The following is a 19,713-nucleotide window of genomic DNA, read 5'->3' on the forward strand; positions in this document are numbered from 1 at the left end:
TTTTGGTTTTTCCACCAATTCCTCCACTGCTTTCTTCATACTAACTTTGGTAGTATCGCACACAGCATCAGACATTTCTTTATTTATTTTTTCAAACCTTGCACAAGGTGGAGGCATGTTCAGAAACCCACTCAATAAATTACCTCCTTCCCTGCCCTGTCCAAGGAATACCAGAGCATATGCCACCCTAAAATTGCTTTCATAGGTACCAGTGTCAGATTTGTTGGAAGAGGAAAATGAGAATTCATGGCCACATGAATTATAAATTAATTTAAAATCACGAACTATTTCCACTCTTCTTTCTTCAACAACAATCATGCATTCTGTATTTTTACAGCTAAAACTTTATAGCCTGGCAGAAAAGTTCTAAACCAGTAAGTCTGAATCCAGTGGAATCCATATCAACATCATTCATGCACCTGTACAATTCTCCTGTTCCAAGTTTCAATGCTGAAGGTGAGAGCTTATGTCCTTCATTTTGAGCTGCTTCCTCTTTTTTGTTGGTATACCGATTTCCATGAAACCTCCATTTCCTAAACACAGTCTTTCCACCACCCATAATGCATAAATCTTGACTTCCACATAAAGGTTTGCAAATTCAACCTTCCACCTACTAATATTTGTTAGTATTGTCAAAATGTAAATAAAACACATGCACGGAAGTTTTCAGGGAAAGATAATAGATGTCAGCCAGAGATATAGAGGTCAGACAAAGATATTTGAAGAAAACTGCCCTCATACTGACAAAAATTTCGCTGAAGCAAGCAGTTTCCCAAATGTCGGAAAAGGAGGGAGTGACCGCCAGTGCAGAGTTAATCAGTTTAACACTTTACAGGCATTTCTAAAGCTGCTATCATGATAAAATTCACATAAACATAGATTAAACTGAATAGATCAAGAAAATGATATTTTTGAAAAATCGATTTTTTGGACCAAAATCCATTACATCTTCCCTTAAGAGGATATGAGGTCATGGAACAGGCTGTGAAAGTATGAAGAGAGAATTGCCAAGGTTATACAACTACTAGGATAAAGAAGTGCAGAGGCACGATGTGATATGATGTGATGTGACGTGACGTGATATGTTCCAAGGCAATTCATGGACTACTAAATGGATTAATGACAAGCAACTTAGTACCTTAAGTGGATGTCTAATGAATAAGCTTTGTACCGTAAGTGCGGTATCTGAATTTTGGGGGTTAAGCCGCCAGATACTCTTGTGGTTGAAACCTGTTCTGAAAATGTGGCATGACATTCACTTAACTCAGGAATCTGCTCTAGATCAGTCTCAAGTGGGAACATGGAGGGCCAGGTCTTTCCAGGAAAAGTAAAACTGCTATTTTATGGCTGGATTTGTGGGAAAATAACGGTGAAGTATTGTGGCAGCCACTAGCCACCAGTGAGTGTGAGTTGTTCACATTATGATTATAGTAATATAGCTGTTGATTTACTGTGAGACAGGTATGTCTTGGCTTGGTGAAACTTGCTAGCAAAGTCATAAGGCATGGATGTTGCAGTACAGTTATGGGGATTTCTCCACCAATAGGTTTCAGTAGCGCCACTGAAAACGTGACTAAAGGTGACACACTGGCGTAACAGGTGTGCTGCTATCCTGTATAAATAGTTGCCCTTTTGGCAGTGGATTCATTCACAGCCCATCATTCCCAAGATATGGGGGGTCATGCCAGGTGAAGGTACAATATGGAGCCACCAGCAGCAGTCACAAGTTTGGATTTCTCTCGCAGTAACTGCTTCTTGCCGTAAGTCTAGCTTCTGGACTCAATACCGTGGCACAGCAGGGTTGACAAGGCCCACTCCATCAGCAAGCAAGACTTTTGCACAGGGAGCAGTAGGTCGCATCCCTGGTACAGCGGACACCTTTTGCGATTGTGGGAAGGGCATCACTACGCCACTGGCATTTGAGACACGGTCACCCTCCAAAGAGCTGGCTACTGCTGCAGTAATCCTGACTATATAGGGTGATGTCTGGCATGACTCATATAACCGGGTCATCTGCTGCATACTGAGCACTGTCATAATCAAACTAGGGTGTGCATGTTGTAGAGGGCTGGCTGGCTGCAACCTCACTAGCCACAAGGCTCCAGATGCAAGCATAGAGCAAATGTTTGACTGAATAAAGTGATAATTTTTGATAGCTGGGATTCACTGGGCCACCACTAGCCTGAAATCCTGCCTCAGCTCTCTGCCTCCAGCCATCCTGCACCACAGCCACCCCACCACCCCTGGGGTTAGCTACAGAAGACTAATATGTAGAACAGCATACAGCCATTTGCTTGTACTTATACCTTACTAAGAAATTTTCTATTAACTGTCAATGGAAAGAAATGGGCTGTAGGAAGGAACAATAAGGATGTAAAACAGATGAAGTTTGACACTGAGACCAAGTTTAATCAGAAATATAGTAAGTCATGTGTGTCTTAAGGTTTATCAAAGTCATGTGAATTGGATAGGAAAAGAAGAAATTTTTTTAACTACATCATAGACCTTTACAGATAGTGGAGATACCCTATGCCAATGCCCGTAGATTACTATCTCAGTATAAAAAATTGTTAGGTTTAAGAACAATTTTTACTTGAAGATATAAAAAAGCTGAGTCTGTGATGAAGTGCCTGAATATGGATTGAGTGGTGTGAATTATCATTGTCAGCATTTTATATTTTACGTGTGTGTTTACCTAATTTTACATAGGGGAAATGCTGTTACCAAAAATCTTGACAAGCTCTTGACTGATTTACTTCGAAAACTGACATAGGCTACATATTTCTGAAATGACAAAGTACAGTTCTTCTGTTAAAACTGACTGTGCGGGGATGTGCAAAACAGTGTAATCATTGTTGTAATGCGAAAAAGCAGTGATTTTTCTGGCGTCCTAAAGGGCATGATCACTGGCTTTCAGACCAAGGGTGGAAGCAGTTCTGAAACAGCACAGTTTGTTAAGTGTTCTTGTGCTGCTGTGGTTACAGTATATTGTTGATGACAAAATGGCACCACATAAAACTGACACTGAGGCTGTGGCAATCTATGAAGAGAGGGCTGACCAACAGCTGTGGAGATGTGTATAGGTGAATAGACACACAACTGCTGAGTAACTGACCACCCAGATGAACACAGGGGCTACTGACAGTGTCTCCTCAAGGACAGTTCAGTAAATGATGTTGCGTTTGGTACTTCATAACAGGACCTGGTTCATGCATCCATGCTGACTGCTGTTCATCAGCAATGAAGGTAGGAATTGGACATCCACTATGTGACAAAAGATGGCCTTTTCATATGAATAACATTTTATGCTCCATCAGAAAGATCACTTTTGGTGTGTACAGTGTGTAATGTCTGAAAGCGAACACACTGCAGCTATCATCAGAAGGGTCCCGGCGGGAAGTAATTCTCTGGGTGATCTCCTCATTGTGGAAGGTGCAGTGGATGGTTGCAAGTATGTGAGGATTATGTCCACTCCTACATGCAGCTTATTTTTTTCCTGGGAATGATGCCATCTACCAGCACGGCAATGCAATGTATTACACAGCTCACAAAGTGCTCGAGCGTGGTTTGAAGAGCACCAGGATGAGTTTACCGTACTGCTCTGTCCACCAAACTCATTGGATTTAAACGCAATCAAGAATCTGTTTGACCATCTTGATCGGGCCATTCGCACCATGGATCCTCAGCAGAGAAACCTAGCCCAGCTGGCCACGGATCTGAAACTGGCATACTCGACACGCCCACTGGTATCTTGCAGAATCTCATTGACACCCTTCCTGCATGTCTTGTAGTGGTCTACGCTGCAAAAGGTGGTTACTCAGGCTTTAAACAAGTGGTCACACAAACAACAATGTCTTGTTTTGTTTTATTACATGCCGTCAGTTTTAGAGAAAACAGGAAAGTTGTATTTATGGCTTATTGGTTTATGGTTAGACTACTACTATGAACCTGAATCATCTGAAAATTCATAATCCTATCCATCTACAGAATAAAACTATGTGAAATACTGTCATTGGAGCTACTATCCTCACAGATCCAGCAACTGGAGAGGTCTCTCATAACCTGTATACCAACGATCCCAACCATTTTACCCATTCATTTTAAGCAACTTCAATTCCCAATCAAGATTCCATTTGCAATAACAATAAACAAGCCTCAAGATGAGACAGACTGGTATGAGGAAAGATGTTGGGGGAGAGGAATGAACGTAGACACAGGGGGTGAGGAGATAAGACATAGAGAGAGAGAGAGAGGACGCAATGGACAGAAAAAGGGGGAGCAGGAGAAGATGGACAAAGAAAGAGGGAGGGAGGAAGTGATGGGCAGACAGAAAGAGGAGGATTTAAGATGCACACCCATATCCCATACATATGTAGGAACTGCAAAACATTGTCTGGTTCACTAGTTAATTAATATTGCTGCACTCCATTTGGGTAGAATTTTGGGTGTAGCATTTATTGTTTCATAAAATTAAGAGCGCTGATCATTTGTTTGAATATAGATGTACAGAATATTCTGCAGTAACATGAAATTAATGGGAAGTGAGAATAAAATACAAGATATTTGTGTGATGACTGATGATATATGGAGGGGTATGATATGTGTGGGTCACATATCTACAAAATTGTTTGCTGCCATGTAGAAAAGGTAATGTTAAGTTTTATGGCAGGTAGCATTTTATCACCTGAATATTTCTGGCTATATTAATGACTCTATAGTGTTTAACTGCAAGTGCTTGATTAAATTACAATATATTTCTGAATATTGGTCACAATATAAACCGGATAACTTAGATATATCACCACTTGCATCATCATTAATACAAAATTCTGAACTAAGGCATTCAATGGAGCGTTCAGTTTTACAACTTTAGTTTTCTTTTTTTAATAATGCCAATATATTTTTCAAGTTCAATTGAAATTGGCAGCTTCTTTTCAATTTTATGTTAAAGTGAATGTTACAGATTACTCTGATTAATGAGAGAGTATTAGACTGGATTTAATTTGGGCTCATTTGTGTGTCCAGAAAACTGAAGCTGTCTCATGACAGAACACCATAGATCACAGAAGAGGTTCATTCCTGGTGCTGTGTAGCGAGGCAAGAAACAGTTATGACTGTATATCCAAAGACAGGAGAAAAAGTTAAGTGAGTGTAGTGTAAGTGGTAAAAATTTAATAGTGAAGTTGTTTCTTATGAATCTTTGTTCCTGTGATGAATATTTTATGACTTGAATCTGTGCTCCTCTGAAGAATTTCTTTTATCATTCTTTCAACCAGAAGAAACTTTCCTTGTAAAATTTATTCATGTAGGATGAAACATTTATCCCCATTAAAAATGTTTAGAATACTAAACATTAAGTTACACATACATTAATGCAAATGTACATGAAAATGTGATTTATTTGATATTCCATAAAATTCTCAAATAATTTTTATTAAAATTGCTTTTACATGTCATTTTAATTGACATGTGTCTTTAAATACTAGCTTTGTTGGACAGCATACTTAACTAGGTCCATAAGCTAAAACTAATGGTATAAAACTAATGCTAATCAAATGGACACACACATTTCATGAACGTTTGTAAATAGTTGTAAAAATGAATTTTTGCTATGACAGTTTAGTAGTTTAGTGCATTCTGCATATTATTATTTATTATAATGTAGGTTTCAATTTTTTCCATTTAAATACTGTTGAAATTTTATTTGGTCTTTTGTTTCAACATTACTTACACAGTGGGCAGCAACCACTCTTTTTTTTTTTTTTTTTTAAAAAAAAAGAAGGCTTTTCATATTGTTCATACTTTTTGGGGGTGGGGGTGTATTGTGACAATACAAGTCATAGCCTCAACTAAATACCGTAAGTAGTTATGCATACGGTCAGAGATATGTTTTACACTTTATTCATGTAGTGCATGTACCCTCTGCAGCTGGCGGATGTGATGTCAGACAAAGGGTGCAGGAAAGGGTGCTGAGAGCACACAGCAGACACACTGTTGTTGGCAGCTACAAGGGTAACACATCTGAATAGTGTGATACTAGCCAATGTGTTTAATGAATGTGTGCTGCTCAAGTCGAACCTTTATTCAACACACTGCGACTAATACACAAACATTTAAGAGTGATTTTAAAACTTTACAAGAACTTCATAATGATACCAGCCGAAACATGACAGGACTGACTCCTCCTGGAACCTGTGGGAATGCATGCCTGAGACGCACTATGGTACTGGGCTGTGTCTTCATTCTTTTATAATGATCCATCAAATGACTGACAAATAATGTCATCACTGGTGAAGAGAATGTGACACCACTGTTTCAAGTTCCATCCCAAGTGTTCCCTTGTAAACCTGCTTCATATCCCACAGTACTGGAAGGCTAGTAGTGTTGCTAGGGAACAAATTCATCACATGGAGTCAGTTTTAAACTGTTTGGGTCAACACATTCCTCTCACTTGCCTCCAAAAAGGCAGTGCAATGCATTCTCCTCAGGGAAACTACCAGCTAGAATTTGAGGCAGCTGTCAGTGGCAGGTGCTGTTGTCCACGAATGACCATTACACAGCAGATCTCCAATGTCTGGTGTCTCATGATAGCCATTAAATCTTCAAGTCACTTGGCTGCAGTTTATGACAATAATGCTGGCAACTTCATGTGATGATAACTCTTCTTGATAATGCATACACAATCTAAGCTTCAAAGGACTCTTCAAGGGATGTTGACTGAATGAACAGTGTTGATAAACCAGAGCAAAAGCTACAATGGGGCAAGAAATCATCTGAACACTCACTGAACAAACAATCACAACATACCACTAAAGATATTTAGGAGAACCTTTAATTAGGATGACTGGATATGAATTTGAAAACTGCTCCTAAGTGTGTGTCCATTTTCTTAAACATTGTCTCACTTCATCATTAACCAGATTTTAAACTGCTTATGATGAATCTATTTTAAACTGCTAGTGATGGATCTAAAAACTGCACATAAACATCCTCTATTTCTGTTTTTCCTCTATGGATTGTTCTTTCCATGTGGGTGATGCAGTTTACAGGAGAATGAGGGAAAACTAGTTGTAGTTTGAAATTAAAATGCTGATCTGGTATTCATCTAAAGGAAGCCTGGAAAATCACAAGAAAACTAAATTACACTACCCTACAACTTTGTTGTCATAGCAACTGTAGCAAGATCTTGCTGGATGACCATTGTGTATCAATGAATAGCCACATGGTATGAAGTGCAAAGATTACAGTTGCTTGCTATTCAGTCACTATTGTCTTATGCAGGTTCAAAAATATATGGAGTATGTGATATCTGGCAGGTTAATGTTCTAATAAATACTACAGCAATGTTTTATCTAAGTGTACTGAGTGTCTCTCCTAAGAGTCATCAGGTGCATTTTGTCTAATGTTTTGGCAGATATTTGTAGTTCCATTTTTGCAATGTGTAGCTGGAGTCAGCCCAAACAAACACTGCAAATCATTTCTTTTATGTCATGTCCAGCATTGATGGAAAGTGTCGGTTTGTTTCTCATTATGAACAATGTGATTTTTATAGTGGAATTTTCATGTTCATTTGACATAGTGGTTCCAGATTAGCCTAGTGTAATATTCGTTTCGTCTGTATGTATCAATCTGAGAGAGTAAAACATGAATGATAACCAGTATTCCAGCAGCATGACTGTAAATGTAATGCAGTAATGCTACTAAGTCACTGCTTAAGTACTGTTTATTCTCCATTTTTACTGTCCACGTTATAAGATATCAATAAAACGAATATTGCACTGGACTAGTTTGGGACTGCTATATCGAATGGACATGTAAATTTCCATTTTAAGAATCTTATTGTTTGTAACAAGAAACAAGCTGACACTTTCCATCAATTCTGAGCGTAACATGAAAGACGTGATGAGCAGTATTTGTTTGGGCTGACCCTAGCTACATATTGAAAAAATTAAATTGCAAGTATCTGCCAACACATCAGACAAAAAGCACCTGACAACTCTTTGGAGAGACACCATGTTGGGCATCTGAGACTGACAGGTAGTGAAGTGGTAAGGAAAGAAACAATGAATGAGCAAAGATGCATTTGTCACAATGACAAAAAATTGACATGATTACAAAAAATATCATCTATATTATATGATAAATATAACTGCCCACTGCTGCATAACTTTAGAAGCTTAGAATACAAAAAGAAATGAATTCTGGAACTGATGTATGTATTGTTACTTTTCTATGGTTAAGTTTCTCCCAACAGTCAAATGCTACATGACTAGACCTGTACAATACAGGACACTGCAAATCATCATAACGAAAGACAACACATCATTCAAAGCAATCGATTAACAACAGACTAATAATTGTTACAGTACAATGTGCTCACTTTATCTTCTTCACTGAGACGGAGTATGTGCTAATATTAATCTTGAACAACACAGGTAGCAAGGGTAACAGACAAGAAGCTATTTACAACTTGTACAGAAACCAGACTGCAATTGTAAGAGTCTATGGACGTGAAAGGGGAGCAGTCACTGATAAAGGAATGAGACAGAGTTTTACCCTATCCACAATGTTATTTGATCTGTACACAAAGCAAGCAGTAAAGGAAACCAAAGAAAAATTTGGAGACAGAATCAAAGTTTTGGGAGAACAAAATGGACAGCATCTTGGAAGGAGGATATAATATAAGATAAACACTAACAAAAGCAAAACATGGATAATGGAATGTAGTCAAATTAGATCAGGTGGCGATGAGGGAATTGGATAAGGAAATGATACACTGATCGTAGTAGATGAGTTTCACTATTTGGGCAGCAAAATAACTGATGATGGTCGAAGTAGAAAGGATCTAAAATGTATACTGCCAATGGTAAGAAAAGAAATTTGTTAACATGAAATATAGACACAGATTTTACAAAGTCTTTTCTTAAAGTATTTTTCTGGAATGTAGCCTTGCATGAAAGTGAAACGAGGACAATAAACACTTCATAGAAGAATAGAACGGAGGCTTTTGAAATCTGGTGCTACAAAATATTGCTGAAGATTAGATGGGTAGATCATGTAACTAATAAGGAAGTACTAAATAGAACTGAAGAGACAAGTGGCCCAACTTGACGAAAAGAACAGATCGGTTGATAGGACGCATTCTGAGATAATAAGGGATCACCAATTTAGTATTAAAGGGCAGTGTGGGGAAGGTAAAAATCACAGAGTGAGATCAAGAGATGAATACAGTAAGCAGGTTCAAAAGGATGTAGGTTGCAGTAGTTATTCGGAGATGAAGGGCCTTGCACAGCATAGAGTAGCACAGAGAACTGCATCAAACCAGTCTTCAGACTGAAGACAATGACGACGACAACAACAACAACAAAAACAAAATGTTCAAGCAAGTGGTTGGTTTTTATCTTCCAACTAAAAGTGATATAAAATCAACTAGCGTGTTGGCTTGTAATTTCAAATTTGCTAACAACAAAAAATTGTTTCATTGGACATTCCAAAAAAACATAGCCACAATGTGCGTCAATGCATTTTAAGTTTAGCACATCATTAAGAGTAACTCTATATATGTAAAAAAATAAGGTCTTACCCTCTTCTTTCTCTTGTCGAGTATCAGATTCGTCCGAGCTTCCACTGTTTCTATTCCATCTAAGCGTAGGTTTCTTCTTACCATTGTCCGAGTCCTGAGATTCAGTATTGTGGCCATTACACACACTACGTGTTTCAGTTTCAACCTCAGGGGAAACTTCCACATGAGGAACTTCACTTTTCTCATTTGGATCGATTTTATTACTCTCGAAATCTGGAAATTTGTCGAAGTATTAAGTATGAAAATGAGTCACCTTATGAGTTGCTTGCTAGCGCATATTATGGGTTAAATATAATAATAAAAAGCCCTAGTGGAATGCAAATAATTTAATAAGTAAAGGTAACAACTCACTGAATAATAGTGTCACTGAGTTGTCAAAAGGTTCATAAGTAGGACTGAAACCCCCCCCCCCCCCCCCCCATTAAAGATTGAGGTAATAAAAAAAATCAGGATTTAATTTAAAGAAAACCACATTTTGCAGAACATACATTACTAACATACATTATCAATGAATGGTAGGATTATATTACAGGATGTGTCTGACTTCATTGTTTGTAGCAGCTACTTCCAAGGACTGTACACAAATTAATTTAATGATGACCTACACAATAATCTGCCTTATGCAAGAGATTTCATTTATTCTTATTTTCCCCTATATTTCAGCATTTTGTGTACTATCTTCAGTGTTTTTCTTATCATCATCGTTGTTATCATCATCATCATCATCATCATCATCATCATCTCAAATGCAAATCTAACAGTTTTTGGGTTGGTAGTGTCATATGACACAGACAGCTTGCAGTAGTATTTGGCCTTACTGAAGAAATTGGTTCTTTTCCTTTAAAACCTATATAATAGTGACTTCTGATAAAGTGCCCCTAGTTCTGTAAGTTCTGGTTTAGAAACCACAATGTAACAGATTTGCTGCCTCCAAGTACACATCTGTATCATTTATAACCAGATTTATACAATCTCAAAACCCCCCGTTTTTTAGGTTCTGCTTTAGAAACCAGCATGTAATAGATTTGCTGCCTACAAGCACACATCTGTATGCTTTATTGCCAGATTTATACACTCACATGTGTTACTTGTATGACGCACTTTTGTCCTACTGCTGCACTATTAAACAAGTTTACTAAACTGCTGTTGCTCTGCATCCCCACATTCATAATATCTTCCAAGGAAATTTCTTTAGTTGTGAGAAACTTTCTAATTTTTAAAATTTCTGTTGTGGAAATGATTTTAAATATTCTCAAAGCGCACATAGCTAATATAAATTTTAGTTTTAAAATTTTGCTAAAATTGCTAATAATTTTCCCATGGAAAAAGAAATATCATGATTTATAGAGGTATAACTTAATTCTCTCAGGGCTACTCATGTGAGAACAAACTAATGTCATTTTGTGAGAGAAGATATGAACAGTCATGCTATGACAAATAAAGAAATGTATGCATATATATTATAGAACCAAAAGCATTTCAGATCGCACAGTGGAAGAGAGATGTATCTGGTAAGATCATTCACAGACTTTACAGTGACATCAACAGACCAAACATACCTAAATGTTTTACAAGAAGTACGATTATTGTGACAAAGAAAAAGACAAATGAAACCAAACTGTTTGCGAGCATCCTGTATGCTTCAGTAAAAGGAACCAATAATTGTTACAGTTTATTTACATTTACTCATACCTTATATTAACTGGGGGAGGGGTCAACTAATAATCATAACTGGCCATACTCTGAGATTTGATAATGTGCACACAAACACTTCATAAATTCCATTTGCACAATGTACCTACAGCTTTTCTTGAATACAACAGTTTCAGTTCTGCTTATTCTATTTACCACGTCTTTCAACACTGAAGGTATATTTAACTCAAAAACTGTCTGCCTTGTCTGTCCATGACTAAGGAGAAAGTAGGATTAGAATGCAGTGGGGACGGGGTAGGGAGTTTCCTGTTGAGACAGAGATGGAAGGATGGTTACTGTGTTTGAACTATGTTGGTAAAGAAGCTATAACTTTCCTGACAAGAAGCACTTGGATTCTGGTGCAAAGATGTACCACAATCAGAAGGTGTTCCACTTACTCCACTCCCTTCTTTCTGTGCAGCTACATGAAACAAAAATCTTGTCCCATATATTAACCTACTGGGAGATAGTTCTCAACGAGGCTATGGAGATTAGAATGTACGAAGACTATAATGGGGAGGGCAGTGATCATCTTAGTCATGCATGAAATGGACTCGTGACATCGTGACAACAGCTAAATTTGACAAGTTGTTTATTTTCCTGACAGATGTCGCTAGCATTGCAAACACAGAAACAATCTTGAGCAGCATGCTGAGTGTCAATTGCTACTGACGAAGATTCTGGAGCTTATGGTTAAAAGCTGTGTTTTTATTACAATTTGATACAGCACAAATACATAGAATATTTTGTACAAGAGTGCTGCTACCAGAAACTTTGTTCCCATATTTCAGTACACAGTATTTACACCCACACCAACTCATCGAGATGAAAAATTACGAGTATAATGTGGGTTTGGATTATAAAAGAAAAAAAGAACGAACTGGACAATGAAAGGTGCTTTGGCAATGAGAAAACAATGGCTTTGATTTGTTTAATCATCCACTCTCTTTATGTGATTCTGCGCCCTCTGACCACCCACTCCCACATGTAAGAAATTGTTGGGTGGAAACACTATGCGTCCGATGACACTGGCATGTCAGCCACAGGTTGGGCTTTTGCAGGCCTTCTAAAAGTGTATTTCATGGATGAAACATGTTCATTGGGACAATGTTGGAAAAATGCACTACCAGACAGAACAGGACTACATCACTGAAAATAAGATTTTTTTTCCCCCAATTCTCAAATTAAGATACCGTCAGGCAAACGTTATACCGGACCTCCAAGCACAATAAAGGACTTCGCATGGTTAACGTGATACAACTGTGGGTAAAATAAATGAAATCACACGAAAATTCTTTATTTCACAATAGCTGGACTACTGAAATGCATATACCAGTGAGAATATTACCATCAATGAAAACACAAGCAATTTGATGCCTAACGAATGTCCAAGTCAAAATACTTTACAGCATTCAGGCTTCAAAGTCTTTACAGACATTTGAAAGCACATGTAATAGCAAATGATACGCAAATGGTCTCTGTGCTTTTGAGTCACTAGGCAATCAACTTAAAACTGACTCTTTATCTAGCCTTAATAACATTGAAAGCCTGTTACACCGATTCTTAGTATAATATTTTATACGTTATGAATGAGACACAGACAACAGTCCTGTAATACTCTACAATACTTATTATTTGTCACACAAACTGATTTTCGGCTGTTAGGCCATCGTCAGGCAAAAAAGAAAAGGACGTGGTGTAGTGAAATTTTGTTGCTCAAAGATTTTAGTCTAGCGCGTTTACAGATTATCTCCCTTTCCAGAGGCGAAAAATGTTAATGTTAGAATTATGAATAAAACAAGAGGTATTATTTCAGTGTAAATGCTATATCAGATTATTTAAGAAAGATAAAGTGTGTGACTCATTAACGAATGAACTATAGACAAATTACAATGACTGTACATAGAAGAAAATAATTGAACAATAAACTTTGGGACTTATTCCAAAGATGTTGCTGAACAAAATAGTCTTGTCCTCAATAGTTTCTAAATTACACTACTCCCCATTAAAATTGCTACACCAAGAAGAAATGCAGATGATAAACGGGCATTCATTGGACAAATATATTATACTAGAACTGATATGTGATTACATTTTCATACAATTTGGGTGCATAGATCCTGAGAAATCAGTACCCAGAACAACCACCTCTGGCCATAATAACGGCCTCGATACGCCTGGGCATTGAGTCAAACAGAGCTTGGATGGTGTGTACAGGTACAGCTACCCATGCAGATTCAACACGATACCACAGTTCATCAAGAGTAGTGACCGGCATATTGTGACGAGCCAGTTGCTCGGGCACCACTGACCAGACGTTTTCAATTGGTGAGAGATTCGAAGAATGTGCTAGCCAGGGCAGCAGTCGAACATTTTCTGTGTCCAGAAAGGCCCGTACAGGACCTGCAACATGCGGTCATGCATTATCCTGCTGAAATGTAGGGTTTCGCAGGGATAGAATGAAGGGTAGAGCCACGGGTCGTAACACATCTGAAATGTGACGTCCAATGTTCAAAGTGTCGTCAATGCCAACAAGAGGTGACAGAGATGTGTAACCAATAGCACGCCATATCATCACGCCAGGTGATACACCAGTATGGCGATGACGAATACACACTTCCAATGTGCATTCACTGCGATGTCGCTAAACACAGATGCGACCATCATGATGCTGTAAACAGAACCTGGATTCATCCGAAAAAATGATGTTTTGCCATTCGTGCACCCAGGTTCGTCGTTTAGTACACCATCGTAGGCGCTCCTGTCTGTGATGCAGCATCAAGGGTAACCACAGCCATGGTCTCCCAGCTGATAGTCCATGCCGCTGCAAACGTCATCGAACTATTTGTGCAGATGGTTGTTGTCTTGCAAACGTCCCCATCTGTTGAGGTGGCTGCACGATCCATTACAGCCATGCGGATAAGATGCCTCTCATCTGGACCGCTAGTGATACGAGGCCGTTGGGATCCAGCACGGCATTCTGTATTACCCTCCTGAACCCACTGATTCCATATTCTGCTAACAGTCATTGGATCTCGACTAACGCGAGCAGCAATGTTGCGATACAATAAACTGAAATCACGATAGGCTACAATCTGACCTTTATTAAAGTCGGAAATGTGATGGTACACATTTCTCCTCCTTACACGAGGCATCACAACAATGTTTCACCAGGCAATGCCGGTCAACTGTTGTGTGTGTATGAGAAATCGGTTGGAAATGTTCCTCATGTCAGCAAGTTGTAGGTGTTGCCACCAGTGCCATCCATGTGTAAATGCTCTGAAAAGCTAATCACTTGCATATCACAGCATCTTCTTCCTGTCGGTTTAATTTCGGGTCTGTAGCATGTCATCTTCATGGTGTAGCAATTTTAATGGCCATTAGTGTACAAACAAATGAGATATACGAGGGTTGTACCAAGAGTAAAGTTCCCAATGAGATACGGCCTCGAGGGAAGGTGCTAGGCTAAGTCCGACAACAGTGCCGTGCGCAGTGGTTCCCCCACTCTCGAGCCCGCCCATCCGTGATTCGCTTGGCAGCCATCAGAAATAGAAGTGTTGATCGCCACTCCCGCCAAGTGCGAGGTTTGGGCAATAATCCGGTTTCTCCACACAAGGAAGTTATCGCCCATGGAGATTCATCGGCAACTGACTGAGGTTTATGGTGGAGAGTACATGTCCATTCAGCACGTCCAAAAATGGTGCAGGGCTTTTACTGAGGGTTGCATGGACGTTCATAATGAAGAATGGAGTGGAAGACTGCCGGTTTTGGATGTGATTGTTCAGGAGATCAACAGTGAGCTGCTCAAAGACTGGAGGGTCACTGTCCGTGAACTTGTTGAATGCATTCCTGAAGCTTCCCATGGCACAATTGAAACGTTGGGTTATCACAAGGTGTGTGTGATCGCTGAGTCCCCCAGATGCTGACTGATGGACACAAGGAGCGATGCCTTGACTGTGCGCGCAAGTTTCCTCAACAATGTGAGTGGGGAGGCAACATGCAGAAGTAGTTGGACTCTGTTATCATGGGAGATGAAACGTGGGTGTTTCATTACACTCCGGTTCACTGCCACCACATCAATTCAAACAAATGCAGTCAGCAGGAAAGGTTATGGCGACTTTGTTTTCGGAACAGAAGGGGGTACTCCTCATCAATTTCATGCAACCTGGGATGACAATAGACTCAGACAGATATTGTGAAACATTGACCAAACTCCAGCGAGCAATCCAGAATTGCCAGACAGGACAACTGAAGGACAGAATGGTGCTATTTCACGACAACACTTACCCTTTCACGACAACACTTTACCCCACATCGCTAGTTAAACACGGAGCTTTTGAAGAAATTTTGGGTGGATTGTTACGCCCCATCCCTCGTACAGTCTGGACTTAGACCCCAGTGATTATCACCTCTTCCCCAAGCTAAAGGAACACGTAGTTGGCCAACACTTCAAGAGCGATGATGAAGTTCGAGCAGAGGTCACACACTTCCTCAACGGGTTGGTGGGAGACTTCTTTGACTCAGGAATAAAAACGCTGGAGCACCGTATTCAAAAGTGTGTTGAAAAGTGTGGAGACTATACTGGAAAATAGAAAGAAGTGTAAGCTGTTCAATGATGTTTAAATAAATAACAATAAACAACGTTTTCTATTTGTAAAAGATATGGGAACCTTGCTTTTGCTATAAACCTCATAATGGTGATATTATGCAGATGAGTGCAGCAGCTGTGATTACACAAAGCAAATTTTTTTAACACAATGCAAGAAATCATAGTAACTGAAATAAAGGAAAATGGGGAATGTGAGTAAGAGGGGTAGTTTACAACATGGTCTGGATGTGATTATGAGTGTCATCTGCAGTTAGAAGTGGTGAGTAAGGGAACTGTGTGATCATTCAGTATTAAGCTTGGGTTTATTGACATGGTTTATTGATTTTCACAGCTAGACGATTCAACTGTTTGTATATCCTGCCACTGAAATGGAAATAATTTTGTGTAAGACAACTTTCTATAGCTAACCTTATTTCATCTGTGACAACTGGAGTAACTCCCATTTTATGTAGTAACTGTGTCAGAATGTTTAGGCACTTCTGAACAGGTATATTAGTGAATAAGTTGCTAACATCAAAAGAAATCAGATGGCACTAGGGGGATTTGCATCTATTCTAACTTGCTCACTAAGTCAACTGGATTAAGGATACCATGACCATGTCTGAACTTGGTTTTAACCTTGAGCAGGTCATTTAACACACTGGCTAATTTAATTTGTAACATGGAGATGAGAATGAAGACACCCCAGGATGGATTGGGATGTTTTCTTTAACTATAGGATTCATGTTCGTTAGGAAGTAATCATCAGTGTAATATTATACTTTCACATAGTTTGATAACACTTTTAATTTTATTATTATACAATTGTGCGGCATCTTTCTGTATCTGTTGGAAGTTGGGGACAATTAAGAAATTTTCCACTTTGTTAATATCGTCACATTTGCTCATTAAGACAACAGCATTTCCCCCCCCCCCCCCTCCCCCCCTCCCTTCCCTGAACAGATTGCTATGACATCATTGTCTTTCATTTTCTCCTTGAAACTGTTTAATATCTTCTGTTTTTTAGCTGGTGGAGCACCAGAAATGACGTTAGATATTTCCGGTTTGTGGGATACAAGATGTTTGGAAGAGATGTCCTTATCTGATGCACATTCTAGGTCTACTTGTTACTTTGTTACTTGTTACTTTGTTAATATCGTCACATTTGCTCATTAAGACAACAGCATTTCCCCCCCCCCCCCCCCCCCTCCCCCCCTCCCTTCCCTGAACAGATTGCTATGACATCATTGTCTTTCATTTTCTCCTTGAAACTGTTTAATATCTTCTGTTTTTTAGCTGGTGGAGCACCAGAAATGACGTTAGATATTTCCGGTTTGTGGGATACAAGATGTTTGGAAGAGATGTCCTTATCTGATGCACATTCTAGGTCTACTTGTATTATTTCCAGTTTTTTTTTTTTTTTTTTTTTTCCCCTCTCTGGAGAATATTTTAAGCCTTTTCCCAGTACATTCAGTTTCTCGTTGGTCGTTTTTAGGTCCAAAAGGTAAGTTACATGACTTTCACTCTTTAACTTTTGAATTGGGTTTGAAAGTTGTTTAGTCCTGAATAGTTATTACATTTAGATTTCTGTTTTTTGTACATGGTACGCACAACATCATTAACTTCCTCTCTCACCTCACTGTCCAATATATCTAACTCCACTGGGTGTAACAGGGCCAAAATTCATATTATGTTAATTCTAGGTGCGTACTCACTTGATCATGAATTCTGTACCCCCATTTCATTTCTTCTTTGATCAATGTTTTTTGCACAATGACTTCTGCCTGTTTAGAAGCAGCAGTCTTTGATTTTAGTCTTATTAAGACTGCTGCTTCTAAAAAGGCAGGGGATATTGTACAAAAAAACATGGATCAAATAAGAAATAAAATGGTGGTATACTATTCATGGTCATGTGAGTACACACCTAGAATTCACACACACATGAATTTTGGCCACTCTACTTTCAGTGGAAGTCAATATACTGGACAGGGAAAAGAGAGAGAGAGAGAGAGAGAGAGAGAGAGAGAGAGAGAGAGAGAGAGAGAGAGAGAGGAGGTTAATGACATCATCATGTGTACTGTGTATGATAAACAGAAAGCTAAAAGTGCCAAACTATTCAGGACTAAACTACTTTCAAAATCAATTCCAAAATTAAAGGGTGCAGATCATGTAATTTATCATTTGAACTCCTCTCAGTCTAGTCCTTGCTTAAATGTTTATAGACAATTTTGAAACCAACTTTTGGAAAATAATCCACTCTCTTCCAAAGTTGGATACTGGTTTTGGTATGTTGATGACATGTTGTGCTTATGGACAGTTATTACCAGGCTACTAAAAGAATTCCTCGAGCAATTAAATTCTAAACACAACAATATAAAATTCAAAATTGAGTTTGGGGGTAACTGTATAAATTATTTAGATTTAACCATTAACATCAGTGACCATATTCATACTTTCAAGATTTATAGGAAACCTACCACTGTAGATAACCACCATAGATACGGCAATAGTGGCCAGTTCTCAACACCCAGAGACGAATAAACATACTGCCTTTTATTCAATGATACATCACTTAATTCCATCATCCATGGGTGAAGACAACTTCAAAATGGAATTAAATGCAATCATTCAAATAGCATCAAACAATGGCTATCCTTCTACCTCAGTGGAATCCATAACTCTCAAAAGGCTGAAGCAACAGGTGTACTCCCTTCTTCACCCTGTCCTTACTGAGCAAGGGGGTGTAGTGGTTAGCACAGTGGCCTCGCATTTGGGAGGACTATGGTTCAAATAGGTTCATCTGACCATCCTGATTTACGTTTTCTACGTTTTCTCTAAATCGCTTCAGGCAGATACTGATATGGTTTCTTTGAAAGGACCCAGCCTACTTCCTTCCCTAATCAGATAGGACCAATGACCTCACTGTTTGGTCCCTCCACCAAATCAACCAACCAACCAACCAACCCTGTCCTTGATCCACCACCTAAAGAACGCAATAAATGGTGCACAATTTCATTCTTAGGAGAAGTCTCACTTAATGTAGCGAGAAAGCTTAAATCCAGGAATGCATAAACTTAATTTTATGTGCAAAACACCACTGGACACTTTTTGCCCAATGGTAAATACTGCATTCCAGCTTTGGAAAATATTGGAATGTATAAAATTACTTGCAATATTGGAATATTCCATATGGGTGTCTGGCAGAGCAGTATGTACCCACTTCAAGTAACACCACAGAAGTTGGAAACTTAGAAAAGGAGACTAGTTTTGCAGACCATCTGCTTAAAGCAGGCCATAGTTACAAGGTGAAACATGAAGTATTACATCACATCCAAAAAGGGAGGAGGATGAACTACCTTGAAATAATGGAAATTATTAAACCATGTCCATCAACCCAAACTTAATACTGAATGACCACGCACAGTTCCCTTACACGCCACTTCTAGCTACAGATACTACTCATAATCCCATCCAGGCCTTGTAGTAAATTCCCCCTCCCCCCCCCCCCCTCAAAAGCCCCATTTTTATTCATTTCAGTTACTACAATTTCTCTCATTGTGTTAAAAAATTTTGCTTTGTATAGTCACGGCTGCTCCACTCATCTGCTTAAAATTGTGATTATATCTTATTTATGTGTGATTTAGAAATTATTAAATACAAGATTACTTTGTTCAGACACGTCTTTGGAATACATCACCTAAGTTTATTGTTCAGTTATTCTTATTCTTAATTCTAACATTAACATTTTTCATCTCTTGAAAAGGAAATACTCTGTAAATGCACTAGTCTAAAATCTTTGATCAATAAAATTTCACTGCATCACATACTTATCTTTGTACCTAATGATGGA

The 19,713-nt window shown here is 38.7% G+C and overlaps 1 protein-coding gene across 6 annotated transcripts in view; it reads right to left on the reverse strand.

Annotated features, from left to right (window-relative positions):
- LOC126297438 (SRSF protein kinase 3-like) overlaps nucleotides 1-19,713 on the reverse strand; it is a 367,448-nt gene that overhangs the window by 75,905 nt on the left and 271,830 nt on the right. For all 6 annotated transcript variants that reach the window (XM_049988286.1, XM_049988284.1, XM_049988287.1 and 3 more), the window contains one exon: nucleotides 9,584-9,796. In XM_049988286.1, the coding sequence (XP_049844243.1) occupies nucleotides 9,584-9,796 (213 nt within the window). The remainder of the gene's footprint in view (nucleotides 1-9,583; nucleotides 9,797-19,713) is intronic.

This window comes from Schistocerca gregaria, chromosome X (genome assembly GCF_023897955.1).
Source record: "Schistocerca gregaria isolate iqSchGreg1 chromosome X, iqSchGreg1.2, whole genome shotgun sequence".
Classification (NCBI taxonomy): Eukaryota; Metazoa; Arthropoda; class Insecta; order Orthoptera; family Acrididae; genus Schistocerca; species Schistocerca gregaria.